Raw genomic sequence first — 16,507 nt, 5'->3', positions numbered from 1 at the left:
CACATGTAAGATTCATTCCAATCACACGTAAGATTCATTCCAATCACACGTAAGATTCATTCCAATGACACGTAAGATTCATTCCAATCACACGTAAGATTCATTCCAATCACACGTAAGATTCATTCCAATCACACGTAAGATTCATTCCAATCACACGTAAGATTCATTACAATCACACGTAAGATTCATTACAATCACACGTAAGATTCATTCCAATCACACGTAAGATTCATTCCAATCACACGTAAGATTCATTACAATCACACGTAAGATTCATTACAATCACACGTAAGATTCATTACAATCACACGTAAGATTCATTCCAATCACACGTAAGATTCATTCCAATCACACGTAAGATTCATTCCAATCACACGTAAGATTCATTCCAATCACATGTAAGATTCATTACAATCACACGTAAGATTCATTACAATCACACGTAAGATTCATTCCAATCACACGTAAGATTCATTCCAATCACACGTAAGATTCATTACAATCACACGTAAGATTCATTCCAATCACATGTAAGATTCATTCCAATCACACGTAAGATTCATTCCAATCACACGTAAGATTCATTACAATCACATGTAAGATTCATTACAATCACATGTAAGATTCATTACAATCACATGTAAGATTCATTACAATCCTGAAGGGGTCCTGTGAGACCTGTATATACTGTGATAACTGCCTATCATACCTGACCTATGCCGATGTGCTGTGTGTTATGTTTAAAATGTAAATAAAAACCTTTAAAAAAAAAAAAAAGATTCATTCCAATCACACGTAAGATTCATTCCAATCACCTGTAAGATTCATTCCAATCACATGTAAGATTCATTCCAATCACACGTAAGATTCATTCCAATCACATGTAAGATTCATTACAATCACACGTAAGATTCATTACAATCACACGTAAGATTCATTACAATCACACGTAAGATTCATTCCAATCACATGTAAGATTCATTCCAATCACACGTAAGATTCATTACAATCACACGTAAGATTCATTACAATCACACGTAAGATTCATTCCAATCACATGTAAGATTCATTCCAATCACACGTAAGATTCATTCCAATCACACGTAAGATTCATTACAATCACACGTAAGATTCATTACAATCACACGTAAGATTCATTCCAATCACATGTAAGATTCATTCCAATCACACGTAAGATTCATTACAATCACACGTAAGATTCATTACAATCACATGTAAGATTCATTCCAATCACACGTAAGATTCATTACAATCACACGTAAGATTCATTACAATCACACGTAAGATTCATTCCAATCACACGTAAGATTCATTCCAATCACACGTAAGATTCATTCCAATCACACGTAAGATTCATTCCAATCACACGTAAGATTCATTCCAATCACACGTAAGATTCATTCCAATCACACGTAAGATTCATTCCAATCACATGTAAGATTCATTACAATCACATGTAAGATTCATTACAATCACATGTAAGATTCATTACAATCCTGAAGGGGTCCTGTGAGACCTGTATATACTGTGATAACTGCCTATCATACCTGACCTATGCCGATGTGCTGTGTGTTATGTTTAAAATGTAAATAAAAACCTTTAAAAAAAAAAAAAAGATTCATTCCAATCACACGTAAGATTCATTCCAATCACCTGTAAGATTCATTCCAATCACATGTAAGATTCATTCCAATCACCTGTAAGATTCATTCCAATCACATGTAAGATTCATTCCAATCACCTGTAAGATTCATTCCAATCACATGTAAGATTCATTCCAATCACCCGTAAGATTCATTCCAATCACACGTAAGATTCATTCCAATCACACGTAAGATTCATTCCAATCACACGTAAGATTCATTCCAATCACACGTAAGATTCATTCCAATCACACGTAAGATTCATTCCAATCACATGTAAGATTCATTACAATCACACGTAAGATTCATTACAATCACACGTAAGATTCATTCCAATCACACGTAAGATTCATTCCAATCACACGTAAGATTCATTCCAATCACACGTAAGATTCATTCCAATCACACGTAAGATTCATTCCAATCACACGTAAGATTCATTCCAATCACACGTAAGATTCATTCCAATCACACGTAAGATTCATTCCAATCACACGTATGATTCATTCCAATCACATGTAAGATTCATTACAATCACATGTAAGATTCATTACAATCACATGTAAGATTCATTACAATCCTGAAGGGGTCCTGTGAGACCTGTATATACTGTGATAACTGCCTATCATACCTGACCTATGCCGATGTGCTGTGTGTTATGTTTAAAATGTAAATAAAAACCTTTAAAAAAAAAAAAAAGATTCATTCCAATCACATGTAAGATTCATTCCAATCACCTGTAAGATTCATTCCAATCACATGTAAGATTCATTCCAATCACCTGTAAGATTCATTCCAATCACATGTAAGATTCATTCCAATCACCCGTAAGATTCATTCCAATCACCTGTAAGATTCATTCCAATCACACGTAAGATTCATTACAATCACACGTAAGATTCATTACAATCACACGTAAGATTCATTCCAATCACACGTAAGATTCATTACAATCACACGTAAGATTCATTCCAATCACATGTAAGATTCATTCCAATCACACGTAAGATTCATTCCAATCACACGTAAGATTCATTCCAATCACACGTAAGATTCATTCCAATCACACGTAAGATTCATTCCAATCACACGTAAGATTCATTCCAATCACATGTAAGATTCATTCCAATCACACGTAAGATTCATTCCAATCACACGTAAGATTCATTCCAATCACACGTAAGATTCATTCCAATCACACGTAAGATTCATTACAATCACACGTAAGATTCATTCCAATCACACGTAAGATTCATTCCAATCACACGTAAGATTCATTCCAATCACACGTAAGATTCATTCCAATCACACGTATGATTCATTCCAATCACATGTAAGATTCATTACAATCACATGTAAGATTCATTACAATCACATGTAAGATTCATTACAATCCTGAAGGGGTCCTGTGAGACCTGTATATACTGTGATAACTGCCTATCATACCTGACCTATGCCGATGTGCTGTGTGTTATGTTTAAAATGTAAATAAAAACCTTTAAAAAAAAAAAAAGATTCATTCCAATCACACGTAAGATTCATTCCAATCACCTGTAAGATTCATTCCAATCACATGTAAGATTCATTCCAATCACCTGTAAGATTCATTCCAATCACACGTAAGATTCATTACAATCACACGTAAGATTCATTACAATCACACGTAAGATTCATTCCAATCACATGTAAGATTCATTCCAATCACACGTAAGATTCATTACAATCACACGTAAGATTCATTCCAATCACACGTAAGATTCATTCCAATCACACGTAAGATTCATTACAATCACACGTAAGATTCATTACAATCACACGTAAGATTCATTCCAATCACACGTAAGATTCATTCCAATCACACGTAAGATTCATTACAATCACACGTAAGATTCATTCCAATCACATGTAAGATTCATTCCAATCACACGTAAGATTCATTACAATCACATGTAAGATTCATTCCAATCACATGTAAGATTCATTCCAATCACATGTAAGATTCATTCCAATCACATGTAAGATTCATTACAATCACACGTAAGATTCATTACAATCACACGTAAGATTCATTCCAATCACACGTAAGATTCATTACAATCACACGTAAGATTCATTACAATCACATGTAAGACAGGCTATTGGTTAGTTTATCCTTCTGTAAGTTTGAATGCTCTGATTGGTTGTTCAAGTCCTGTAAATGTGTTTCTGCTCCGATTGCCTATAAATAGGATTCCCTTAATACTATGGCTGCACCGTTGGCCCAAGGTTTTAAAGATTCTAATTCTCTGATTGGCTACAGGTATTTGTAGCACTACCGAGGGCTGGACTGGGCCAGCGGGACACTGGGTAAAAAACTAGTGGGCCAAACTAACCCAGACCCACCCCCGCCTGGGGCCCACGATTCCCCCTGATCTCATGGCACCTATGCACAGGTATGCATGGGGGACCAGAGAGGGGCCCTCTAGGGGGGTGGTGAATTAGGTAGGTGGACCCCAGAGGGGGAAGCAGTGTGGCCTCTGGACCTCCATTGGCCCTACTCACAATCCTGGCAGAAATGAGTAGGGTTTGTCTCAGGCCTGACTTGTGACACATTGTTCAAGAGTCAGAACCTGATAGAGGGACAGACAAATACTTCTTAGGATTATATTTTTTCCATTAAAGGGTGGAGTTCCCCTTTAATTCCTGAAATATGCACTGAGCTGTGTATTGTCAGTACTGAATATTCAGGGCACGTGACTCTGATCCACCTGTCAGTAGTGTCCGGACCCCCGGCTGTTCATTGAGCAGGAGAGAAGGGGGTCGGCACAGAATGTGAATCCCCCGCTGTGACTCTTGTTTCTCTTCTGTGCGACAGTTCCCAGCATGCACCTGGCTGCAATATCAGGAGCCTGAGCTCGGGGGCCACATGCCGGGAAATATCACACCAGCTCCTGCCTCGCTCACCTGTTGTTTCAAAAATCTCAAAGCCGTAAATATCCAAAACGCCAATCACCGTATTTTTGCCGTCGATTCGGGCGTCGTAATTCTTCACTTCTATAACATTGTTAATCCGACCCACAATCCAACAGAAAAGCCTCTCATAGAAAGTCTGCAATGATGTGATATTACTCTTATATCTAGGCCTACGCCTTCCTATATATTTATCTTTATTCCCTATTAATAACATTGGGATCACTGACCTTCCTATATATTTATCTTTATTCCCTATTAATAACATTAGGATCACTGACCTTCCTATATATTTATCTTTATTCCCTATTAATAACATGGGGATCACTGACCTTCCTATATATTTATCTTTATTCCCTATTAATAACATTGGGATCAACCATTAATTTTAGCAGCCAGGCCTGTGAAATACCCTACCCTACTCATATATCATATTTCCACTCATAAATACTGTGTGTGTGTCGAGAGGGAGATAATGCTCTGGGCACAAAATAATATTCTCTGAAGAGCAAGTAAACTGAAGACAAGCGTTTCTTATGATTAGAGTGTATTTCCTTTTGAAGGATGAACCAATCATGTGCTCTACACTAACTGGTTTTCCCAGGATCCCTTGCAGGGCCATACAGGGAAATTCACTGTGATTGGCTTAAATGGGTTGTTGATCTTTGAGTTTATTGTTAGTAGGATATAGAGAGTGATATTCAATTTGCAATTGTTTTTCAGTTTTTATTATTTGAGGTTTTTTTTAGCTTTTTATTCAGCAGCAATTTCAGCAGTCTGGTTGCTAGGGTCCAAATTTCCCTAGCAACCACGCATTGATTTGAATAAGAGACTGGAATATGAATAGGAGAGGCCTGAATAAAAAGATGAGTAATAAAAAGTAGCAATAACAATACATTTGTAGCCTTACAGAGCATTTGTTCTTAGATGGGGTCAGTGACCCCCCCCATTTGAAAGCTGGAAAGAGTCAGAAGAAGAAGGCAATTCATTCAAAAACTATAAACAATTAATAATGAAGACCAATTGTAAAGTTGCTTAGAATTGGCCATTCTATAATATACTAAACGTTAACTTCAAGGTGAACCACCCCTTTAAGGGTTGACGATATTACAAATGTCCAACCTGTCCAACTCCCAGCACCCTCTCATGTATATACTGAACACAATGTATTATGCCCGTCTTTCCTTTAGTTATATTTACCCCTCGCCCATCTGAGACTGAGGGCCCAATGCTCTTCCTGCCCTACCCGTCAATTCTCTTTACTCAAGCCCCGCCCCTCACCTTGGCACAGGTGTCCCTGGCGTAATTGGCCTCCTTCATATTGGGCAGGGGCGTAACTACAGAGGAAGCAGACCCTGCGGCTGCAGGGGGGCCCAGGAGATACAGGGGGCCCCATGAGGCTCTCATTGATGAGCAATTTCAACATATATTGTTAAAACAGGACAAACACTGAATGTGTTGGGGGCCCTAAAATTAATTTGCTGTGGGGCCCAGCAACATCTAGTTACGCCACTGATATTGGGACCTTTTTTCGATGACGTCTCCACCTCCAGTCACCACCATTCTATAGAGAAGGCTCTTCTGGACCCTTTCAGTTGGGCAATGGGTCAGCTGGGCAATGTGGGCCACCGGCTCGTCGTTGTCTACGATCACTGAGTCACATGGGGGGGTCTGCTCACAAGATGAAGAAAAGCTGCCACTGTACATTGAGTCCACCTCCTCTGGGCTGAACCCCATCACCTTCATAGAATCCAGTACAGCCTTAAAGCTCAACTTGTCATTAATGGGAAACTGCTGGACAAGAGAAAATATATGAGCTGATGGGCCTGTCTGTCCATATGTACTCAGTGAGAAGACTTGGAATTGGGGGATACAGTGAGGTTAACTGGGGGTACATTAGGACAATATGGGGGATACAGTGAGGTTAACTGGGGGTACATTAGGACAATATGGGGGATACAGTGAGGGTATCTGGGGGGTACATTGGGATAATATGGGGGATACAGTGAGGGTATCTGGGGGTACATTGGGATAATATGGGGGATACAGTGAGGGTATCTGGGGGTACATTGGGATAATATGGGGGATACAGTGAGGGTATCTGGGGGGTACATTGGGATAATATGGGGGATACAGTGAGGGTATCTGGGGGTACATTGGGATAATAGGGGGGATACAGTGAGGGTATCTGGGGGTACATTGGGATAATATGGGGGATACAGTGAGGGTATCTGGGGGGTACATTGGGATAATATGGGGGATACAGTGAGGGTATCTGGGGGTACATTGGGATAATATGGGGGATACAGTGAGGGTATCTGGGGTACATTGGGATACAGAGAGTGTAGAAGGGAACACAATCAGTTGGTAAATGATTTGCTGGAGGAGAAGCTGCAGTGCATCACAAACAGAACAATAAGCTCTTTCCTATAGTGAGTGGTGCAAGGCTGCCCCCTGGTGTTTAGCCTCATAAATAAGCAGAAATATTATTTATTCTGAGCTTTTTTCCCCCAGAATTCCAGTGCATCTGCTATAAATTGCTTTACAATGTTGCATTTTACAATCCCGGAATACAATTTTGTTGCTGTTAGAAAATGGAGTAGAACTGCGCCTGATGCAATGTAGGGGTGCAATGTAGGGGTGCAATGTAGGGGTGTAATGTAGGGGTGCAATGTAGGGGTGCAATGTAGGGGTGTAATGTAGGGGTGCAATGTAGGGGTGTAATGTAGGGGTGCAATGTAGGGGTGTAATGTAGGGGTGCAATGTAGGGGTGCAATGTAGGGGTGCAATGTAGGGGTGCAATGTAGCGGTGTAATGTAGGGGTGCAATGTAGGGGTGTAATGTAGGGGTGCCGTGGGCAGGAGGTGGTTGTCGATTCACATTCCCTTCAGTTGTGCACAGTTCCCTGAGGGCTTCACTTTGCATATGAAGATACTATGGGAAATGGCAGGTGGAAGATTCAAGACTTTTTATTGTTTTGCCCCAGTTAGTAAATGAGGGACCCCACACCCCTAATATAGTAGAGACACAGTGTAACCCACATATTCCTAAGCCCATAGTAGGGATATACTGTACGTAATGGACTAGTTCAGCTATTGGAGAGGAAGAGGAGGGTGTAGCTGGGCATTACATACGTTGTTGAGTGTGATGCCGTCCCTGGTGAATGTGTAGAATTCGGGGTCTCTCTGGAGGTGCAATGAGTTCAGCTGCTCATCTGAAGCCCCTCGGAGAAGCTGCAGGAAGAAATTGTTATTGGGAGGAGAAGGGGCCTGGGAATGAGGAGCTGCACATTTCCAACTAACTCCCTCTTTGTAGGCTATTTTGTCTCTTGCTATATATAGTGAATAAAGTACCCCCTCCTGTAAAATATAAGGATATTATAAGTTACCGAGGAGTTTCATGACCACATAAAAGTACGAGGCCGAAGGGAGAGTGTTTTTATACAGGTCATGGAACTCCGAGGTAACTTCTAATATCCTCATATTTTGTGTACTTTATTTATTATAATACACAAGTTTCAGTGAGTCATGTGACAGAAATGACATCAGAACTCACCGTTTATAAGGATATAATTTACAAGATATTCATGGCTTTTGTGTATTATATTATTATATAAAATGATATACCCCTCTTTATTATAGGAGCCACTATATAGAAGTATAGAGACAACATTGTTGGGGGATATAATTCTTGCTGCACCCATATAATGTGCAATACTGATCTGCTGTAGCTTTGGATCCACGGAATTATAGTTACCAGCTGACTCAGTGAGGGGGCGGGATCACAATGAGGAACCTTGTGGTCGGGACTTGGTCATTCAATGCACTTTATGGCCTGGGGATCAAACTCATCCCTTGATTCCAATGTTTATTATGCGGGTGTTTATGTTTGTGCTGGTCGGGGACTCAGGAGTAAATCTAGGGCCCAGCATCCCAGGCAGTGATATCACTAGAAGCTGGAGGGCCCCAGAGCCCTTTAAGATCCCCAAATTAGCCAAATAAGATGTTTATTGAGCGTAACAATTCAGGAACTTGAGGAATTCAGGAATCTCATCCCCACTGGCTCCAGTGTCTCTGTTCTTCTTTCTTGATCTCTGCTCTATAGCAATGTAACTGCCCACAAGACTAAACGCAAGATCTGGCACAGCCTCCGTCTGACACTAATTAGGAGAAAGCAATTAGCCCAATCATTGTTAGGGTAGGGACACAATGGGCGATTTGGGGAGTTTTAGTCGCCTGGCGACTAATCGCCGCGACTTTTCTCCCCGAATGCCTCCCCTCGCTCTGCGCCTGGCTAAAATGAAAAATCGCCTGCGCTAATCACACGCGGCGATTCGTTTTCCGAAATCGCCCGAAGTTGCCTCACGAGGAAACTTCGGGCGACTTCGGAAAACGAATCGCCGCGTGTGATTAGCGCAGGCGATTTTTCATTTTAGCCAGGCGCAGAGCGAGAGGAGGCATTCGGGGAGAAAAGTCGCGGCGATTAGTCGCCAGGCGACTAAAACTCCCCAAATCGCCCAGTGTGTCCCTACCCTTAGGGTGCAGTTCAGGTACCTGGTAGAAAGAGTGGAAGTTCCTCTCCCCCGGGTGCTGCTTTAGGACACGGGACTGAAATGAGACAAAGAGAAGATCAGACAGAGACATTCTAGATTCGGTTCGGGATTCGGCCAGGATTCTGATTTTTAAAGCAGGATTCGGATTCGGCCGAATCCTTCTGCCTGGCTGAACCAAATCCGAATCCTAATTTGCATATGTACATTAGGGGCGGGGAGGGAAATCACATGACTTTTTGTCACAAAACAAGGAAGTAAAAAAGGTTTGCCCCTTCCCACCCATAATTTGCATATGCAAATTAGGGTTCGGATTCGGTTCGGTATTCGGCCGAAACTTTTGCAAAGGATTTGGGGGTTCGGCCGAATCCAAAAAAGTGGATTCGGTGCATCCCTAATTCTAGAAGCTCATAACAAACTGCCAGGTCTGCTCCTGTACTAGTGCCACATTTTTTCACATAGGCTTATCCTATAATTAATTGGGCTTTGTTATCTTTAGGGCTTTTACAGATGAGCATTTTTACCTGCGCTCCCCTGTGTTCCAGTTTTATGCGTAGGGGAGCGCAGGAGTAGACGCACCGAATTCTTTTAAATGGGGCTGTACTCACACAGACGCATGTAAGCGCCGAACGCAGGAAAAATGCAACATGCTGCGTCCCAACCTGCGTACGGCGCTTACATGCGTCTGTGTGAGTACAGCCCCATTTAAAAGAATTCGGTGCGTCTACTCCTAAAAACGCTCGTCTGTAAAAGCCCTAAAGATAACAAAGCCCAATTAATTATAGGATAAGCCTATGTGAAATTAATTGTATTATTTGTCCTAGTACCCACACCCAGGTCAATAAATTGAATCTCCCCCCTCAGTGCTCCCTGTTTCTGGGCTGCTCCCTATTCTCAGCACTCAGAACAGCGCCACCTGCTGCCTGAAGTTGGTACAAGTAAAAAATGCCCCCTCCAAGCAACACACAGAGCAGCTAAATAGCACTACCTGCTGGCTGAGGTTGGTATAGCGCCTCTTAAAGAGATTCAAGGAGCCACAGGTCCCCATTTCCCCAATTATAAGTTGATGTCCTTGTACTTGCCGAAGCGGATGGATTTGTCGTTGCGGTTGGTCTTGGCGTTGCCAAAGGCTTCCAGGACGCAGTTAGACTTCAACAGGACATTATTTACTCTGGATAAATAGTAGGATAGGTGCTTAAAGGAATTGTTCAGTGTAAAAATAAAAACTGGGTAAATAGATAGGCTGTGCAAAATAAAAAATGTTTCTAATATAGTTAGTTAGCCAAAAATGTAATGTATAAAGGCTGGAGTGAACAGATGTCTAATAAAACAGCCAGAATCCTACTTCCTGCTTTTCAGCTCTCTAACTCTGAGTTAGTCAGCGACTATAAGGGGAGCCACATGGGACATTTCTGTTCAGTGAGTTTGTAATTGATCCTCAGCATTCAGCTCAGATTCAAAAGCAACAGATATGACCCATGTGCCCCCCCTCTCAAGTCTCTGATTGGTTACTGCCTGGTAACCAGGGCAACCAGTCAGTGTAAACCACGAGAGCTGAAAAGCAGGAAGTAGTGTTCTGGCTATTATGTTACACATCCACTCACTCCAGCCTTTATACATTACATTTTTGCCTAACTAACTATATTAGATACATTTTTTATTTTGCACAGCCTGTCTATTTACCCAGTTTTTATTTTTACACTGAACAATTCCTTTAAAGGAATATCACTGCTTAATTATACTGTAGAAATGTATACTGCCTCCCAAGCTTTATACTCTGATAGACTCTTATTTCTCTGCCTGTGAAAGAGGCATTTGGACAATTTAATTAACCCAGAGCAACTTACCTTTCCACCTCCTGGCGCTGGGTTGGGTTGGTGATGGCTGCTAAATACTGCGAGATATACTTGCTTGCTTCTGTCTGTCCAGAGCCGCTCTCTCCTGAAAGGGAAAACACAGCAGCTGCTAATGGTGCAAGAAACTGGGGAATTGTGATACTCACTATTTGTTTATCCAGAGGAACAGCAGGAGTCTCTTATATTATATGTGCAATATATGTGCCCTAATTCACTGTACTTGCACAGCCATATCTCAAATATACACATAATATATTGTAACTAAATGCTAAGAATGCTAACATAGATATTCCCCTATACTAAGCACAATTCAGCAGGAACAGCCCCTCAGTTTGCTCATAGTCTGTACAGAGAGATCCCATAAAACTATGGCAGCATAGGTATCCCCTGTACTAAGCACAATTCAGCAGGAACAGCCCCTCAGTTTGCTCATAGTCTGTACAGAGAGATCCCATAAAACTATGGCAGCATAGGTATTCCCTGTACTAAGCACAATTCAGCAGGAACAGTCCCTAAGTTTACTCATAGTCTGTACAGAGAGATCCCATAAAACTATGACAACATAGGTATTCCCCTGTACTAAGCACGATTCAGCAGGAACAGCCCCCTAAGTTTGCTTATAGTCTGTAGAGAGAGATCCCATAATATGTTATTATTCCCCTGTACTGTAATGCCTTTTGCTGGTAGGAGGAAAAAATGGGTTTGTACAAGTTGCAAGTTGAATACCTGTCCCAATGCTTCTGTCCCAAGTGAAGTACATATCAATGAAGAAAGTAAAGGTTGTGAAAAACAGACTCAGAAACTGCAGATACTTTGCTCAAGGTTTATTAACTCAACATGTATTGAGCAAAGTGTCTCTTAACCAAGTTTTGTTCCTACATATCAGGTTGGATCCACTGAGTGGAAAACAAACTTTCAGACATTTTTAAGGAACTTGAAAGTCAAAATGTGTTTTCCAAAAAATGTATCATAAAGAAGCAGCTGGAAATCCCAGGGCACTATAAAAAAATCTCTAGACCCTACTAAAGAAGTAGCTAGAAATGTTGTACATGATGTTTTGTGCTTCTGTACCAGCCCAAGGCAACCACAGCCCTTTAGCAGTAAAGATCTGTGTCTCCAAAGATGCCCCAGTAGCTCCCCATCTTCTTTTCTGCTGATTCACTGATTCACATGCTCTGTGCTGCTGTCACTTACTGAGCTTAGGGACCCACTCACAATATACAGTACACATAGAATAGAAATGTCACAATATAAGGCTGATTAGTAATTAATACACATAATTACTACATGGCAGCACAGAAACCAGTGCAATTAGCATCAGAATTGAATAATCAGCAAACCTGTAGCATCAGCTTATATTACAGGGGAAGCTCATTTTCTGCTGGATAATTAGTGACGAGCCCTAAGCTTAGCTTCTCAACAGCCAATCAGAGCCCACTGAGCATGTGAGTGTCACAGACACTTTCCAAGATGGTGACCCCCTGTGACAAGTTTGAAGTCCTGGATCATTGCTGCTATTGACAAGCTCAAACTTTAGCCTCGTGCAATAAGTTCACTATATAAAATTATCACTTAACAAAACATGATTGTTTTAAAAGAAACATAAGGTGTTGCAGCCAATTTGTAGATACAAGGAGTCAAATGGACCTTTATGGACTCGGCATTGGACTACAAATAAACTCATGATCAATATGGAGACTATGGAGTAACATGTGATTTCACAGTTCACCAATTGTAATAATGTGAGGTCACATCACGGGGGTTGGATTTACATGTAATATGTGTAATATGTGTAATACGTGTAATATGTGTAATATGTGTTATATGTGTACTATAAGTAATATGTGTAATATGTGTTATATGTGTACTATAAGTAATATGTGTAATATGTGTTATATGTGTAATATGTGTAATATATGTAATATGTGTAATATAAGTAATATGTATAATATGTGTAATATGTGTAATGTGTTATATGTGTAATATGTGTTATATGTGTTATATGTGTAATATGTGTTATATGTGTAATATTTGTAATATGTGTTATATGTGTACTATAAGTAATATGTGTTATATGTGTACTATAAGTAATATGTGTAATATGTGTTATATGTGTAATATGTGTAATATATGTAATATGTGTAATATAAGTAATATGTATAATATGTGTAATATATGTAATATGTGTAATACGTGTAATATGTGTTATATGTGTACTATAAGTAATATGTGTAATATGTGTTATATGTGTACTATAAGTAATATGTGTAATATGTGTTATATGTGTAATATGTGTAATATGTGTAATATAAGTAATATGTGTTATATGTGTACTATGTGTAATATATGTTATATGTGTAATAAAAGTAATATGTGTAATATGTGTAATATGTGTAATATGTGTAATATAAGTAATATGTGTTATATGTGTACTATGTGTAATATATGTTATATGTGTAATAAAAGTAATATGTGTAATATGTGTAATATGTGTTATATGAGTAATATGTGTAATATGTGTTATATGTGTTATATGTGTAATATAAGTAATATGTGTAATATGTGTAATGTGTGTAATATGTGTAATGTGTGTAATATGTATACTAATCAATACTTGACAAAGAGACACTTTGCTCAGAACGTGTTGTGTTAATAAATCTTCCAGCACAATATCTGCATTGCCTGAGCCTGTTTTTTACAACCTTTACTTTTTTTTCATTTTGCTGGTAGGAGGTAGTTATGTGTCGCCTCACTTTTTTATACAACATATTCCCATTTACAGGAAACGCTAGCTCTTGTGTCCGGAGCTCCATACTGTTTTACACCAGGAACACGAACATGGGGAAGAGAGCAGCGTACACTGCTTTATTCTGCTTTTCCTTGGTCCCATAAACATGGGAAAGAGAGCAGCATATTTTATGGATTGCAAAAGTTTACCAGGTTAGTGCATTGTATTATTCATAGGGTGTGCAGAGTATTCCAGAAATAGAGTGTATCTTAAATGGTGAGGTTACCTCTGCCTTAGCACCCCCATTGTAATATTGTACGCCCTTTTAATGCAGCTGTGTAAGTGCCCTCCACTTACTGCACATGGGAAGGAGAGCAGCCCAGGGGCAGAAAGTACAGAGAATTAGAGCCCCATGACTAGGTGAGTACTGGGGATTCCTACTGGAGCCCAGGCAGACCCTGTTCCATCCCGAGGATTAACCCTGGATTGTATGTAACCCCTATGTAAATGCTGTTCAAGAATATCTGTAACTATGAATGAATAAGAATATCTGTAACAATCTCGTTATCGGGAACCTTGCTTAGGGATGGGTACTAGTGATGTGTGGGCCGACCCAATACCCGCGGGTTGGGCAGGTTCGGGTCGACCTTGCAGTGCTCCTCGCGGGTGGCGGGCGGGTGCGGGTTGAGCTCTTCTCCTGCTCTCCCCGCCCCACACCTTCCTTCAAATGCCAACATCTGACTTCCGGGTTCCGATTTTATAGTGTCGCGTCTGCTCGCCCCACCCCCTTTGTGACGTCATCGGCGGGGCGGCGTGGGTCTATAAAAGAACCCCCGGAAGCGGGTGTGGGCGGGCGCAGGTATTAGCAGGGCTGGTTAGGGTCAGGTGCGGGTCAGGGAAACCCTGACCCACACATCACTAATGGGTACACTCCGAATGCACAGGGGATCCCTGTGGATTCCGGTGTTCACCGATGCCCTTTTGGGGCCCGGGCTTTCTGCTGTGGAAAACACAAGGGAAAGTGCGTAACAAAACAACAAGTCCGTAAACGAGGTACCGGCAAGGATTTAGAAGAGACATGGTCCAGGATCAGGCAAAAAGTTCAAGGCAGGCGGCAGGAATCGGAGTCAGAAAGCAGGCGTCAATGGGACCGGGAACCCGGATGTGCGCGCCACCAGGACTGGACGAGAGACGCTGGGAGGTAAAGGGAGCCGGTAATCTCCCGACATGTCTTACAATATCTGTAACTATGAATGAATGAGAATATGTCTAACGATGGTCAGCAGTAAAGTCCCATCTCTTGGAGTCAATAGAACTGAGAGCTGAATTGATTAACCCTTTCCTTCCTCATTACCTGATATAACAATACAGGTGTCCTGAGCTCGGCACTTCATGGCTTTATATGCGGCGTCTGCAATGGCGTAAAGGTGTGGGGAGCGCTCGTATAACTCCCGACTCCGGTAAAAGTCAATCATTACTTTGCCGTACAGTTCCATGGATGTGTAGGGGATCACTGACACCACAACTTCCCCAATGTAGGTGTAAATCCTGCCCCTCTCTAACCTGCGGGTGAAGGTGAACACGAGTGGGGTGAGAGGAGACTTGCTCAGGCCTCTCCAGACAGCAGTGCTGTAAATCCAATAGAACATTGCTCCTATTCATGTTTGCCATAAAGCAAAATATGGCTTATGGTGTTTGCCAGAAAGCAATTACAGACAATTATAGTACCAGGATTGATTCCCATGTTGTAGCACAAAGTGGCAACTAAAGGGCTTATTTACCAACTCTGGGCAAAGTGCTTAATTTTGCTTAAAATGGTTAAAAAAAAGTGCCAGCATTTAACCCAATGGGGTGTGAACGCTGTCTGGCACTGTCGGGGTTAATGTGAAAGTGCTGCGTGCCCAATTCTCTGTCATTGTGAGGCTAAGTAATAGTGCGAGAGTGAGAATCAGTGCGCTCACACTCATATCTCCCACTGTCACTGGCAACTGTCACATGGAACTTCCCACTGATTCCCATTCGCTGGCTCAGCTCTCTTGCACCTCCCCATGCTCCCAGGAGAACCCACTTTCCCATCAATGTACAGAAACAGCAACAAAATTAAAGGGGCACTAGTCTTTGCCTGACTGAAAACAAAGGGGCAGAGCTTGGAGTATTTTTTTGCAGGAGATATCTTGATTGTAAGCTCTTGGTCCTTTGGCTGAGACAATTTCCACAGCTGTGTCCCCCCCAGGTTGTTGCACTGTTACCCTTGTAAGGGGGACTTTTTATCCTATACCTTCCTGTATTAAGATATGAAGGGGGAGATTTGGGGTGAGTGTTTATTTGTGCCCTGGGTACCCCTGGAACTATAGCAGGGTGAGTGTTACCCCAATGTTTCTATATATCTGTAACCTTGTTATGAGCTAAGGGGGCCCAGTCTGAAGGTCAGTTAGGGGGAGATTTGGGGTGAGTGATTATTTGTACCCTGGGTACCCCTGGAACTATAGCAGGGTGACACCCCAATGTTTCTATATATCTGTAACCTTGTTATGAGCTAAGGGGGCCCAGTCTGAAGGTCAGTTAGGGGGAGATTTGGGGTGAGTGTTTATTTGTGCCCTGGGTACCCCTAGAACTATAGCAGGGTGATACCCCAATGTTTCTATATATCTGTAACCTTGTTATGAGCTAAGGGGGCCCAGTCTGAAGGTCAGTTAGGGGGAGATTTGGGGTGAGTGTTTATTTGTACCCAGGGTACCCCTGGAACTATAGCAGGGTG

At 41.3% G+C, this 16,507-nt stretch overlaps 1 protein-coding gene across 1 annotated transcript; it reads right to left on the bottom strand.

The window, feature by feature from the left end:
* Window positions 1-9,879: 9,879 nt before the first annotated feature.
* Window positions 9,880-16,102, bottom strand: LOC108718457 (unconventional myosin-Id-like). Its single transcript, XM_041565719.1, has 3 exons — window positions 15,104-16,102; window positions 11,013-11,106; window positions 9,880-10,336 (listed from the first exon to the last, which is right to left on the bottom strand). The coding sequence occupies exons 1-3, from the start codon at window positions 15,396-15,398 to the stop codon at window positions 10,222-10,224; spliced, it is 504 nt and encodes a 167-aa protein (XP_041421653.1). The 5' UTR covers window positions 15,399-16,102; the 3' UTR covers window positions 9,880-10,221.
* Between the last annotated feature and the right edge of the window lie 405 nt (window positions 16,103-16,507).

Source organism: Xenopus laevis, chromosome 6L (assembly GCF_017654675.1).
Source record: "Xenopus laevis strain J_2021 chromosome 6L, Xenopus_laevis_v10.1, whole genome shotgun sequence".
Taxonomy (NCBI): Eukaryota; Metazoa; Chordata; class Amphibia; order Anura; family Pipidae; genus Xenopus; species Xenopus laevis.
Note: the sequence above shows the minus strand (reverse complement) of the source record. Positions and strands in the feature narration are given on the sequence as shown.

Excerpts from the sequence above, each read along its gene's own strand:
- LOC108718457 (XM_041565719.1), bottom strand. The coding sequence starts at position 15,398 with ATGTTCTATTGGATTTACAGCACTGCTGTCTGGAGAGGCCTGAGCAAG. Across the intron at positions 11,107-15,103 it reads CACCTGTATTGTTATATCAG|GAGAGAGCGGCTCTGGACAG; the intron begins GTAATGAGGAAG and ends TTTCCCTTTCAG. Across the intron at positions 10,337-11,012 it reads CAGCGCCAGGAGGTGGAAAG|AGTAAATAATGTCCTGTTGA; the intron begins GTAAGTTGCTCT and ends CTATTTATCCAG.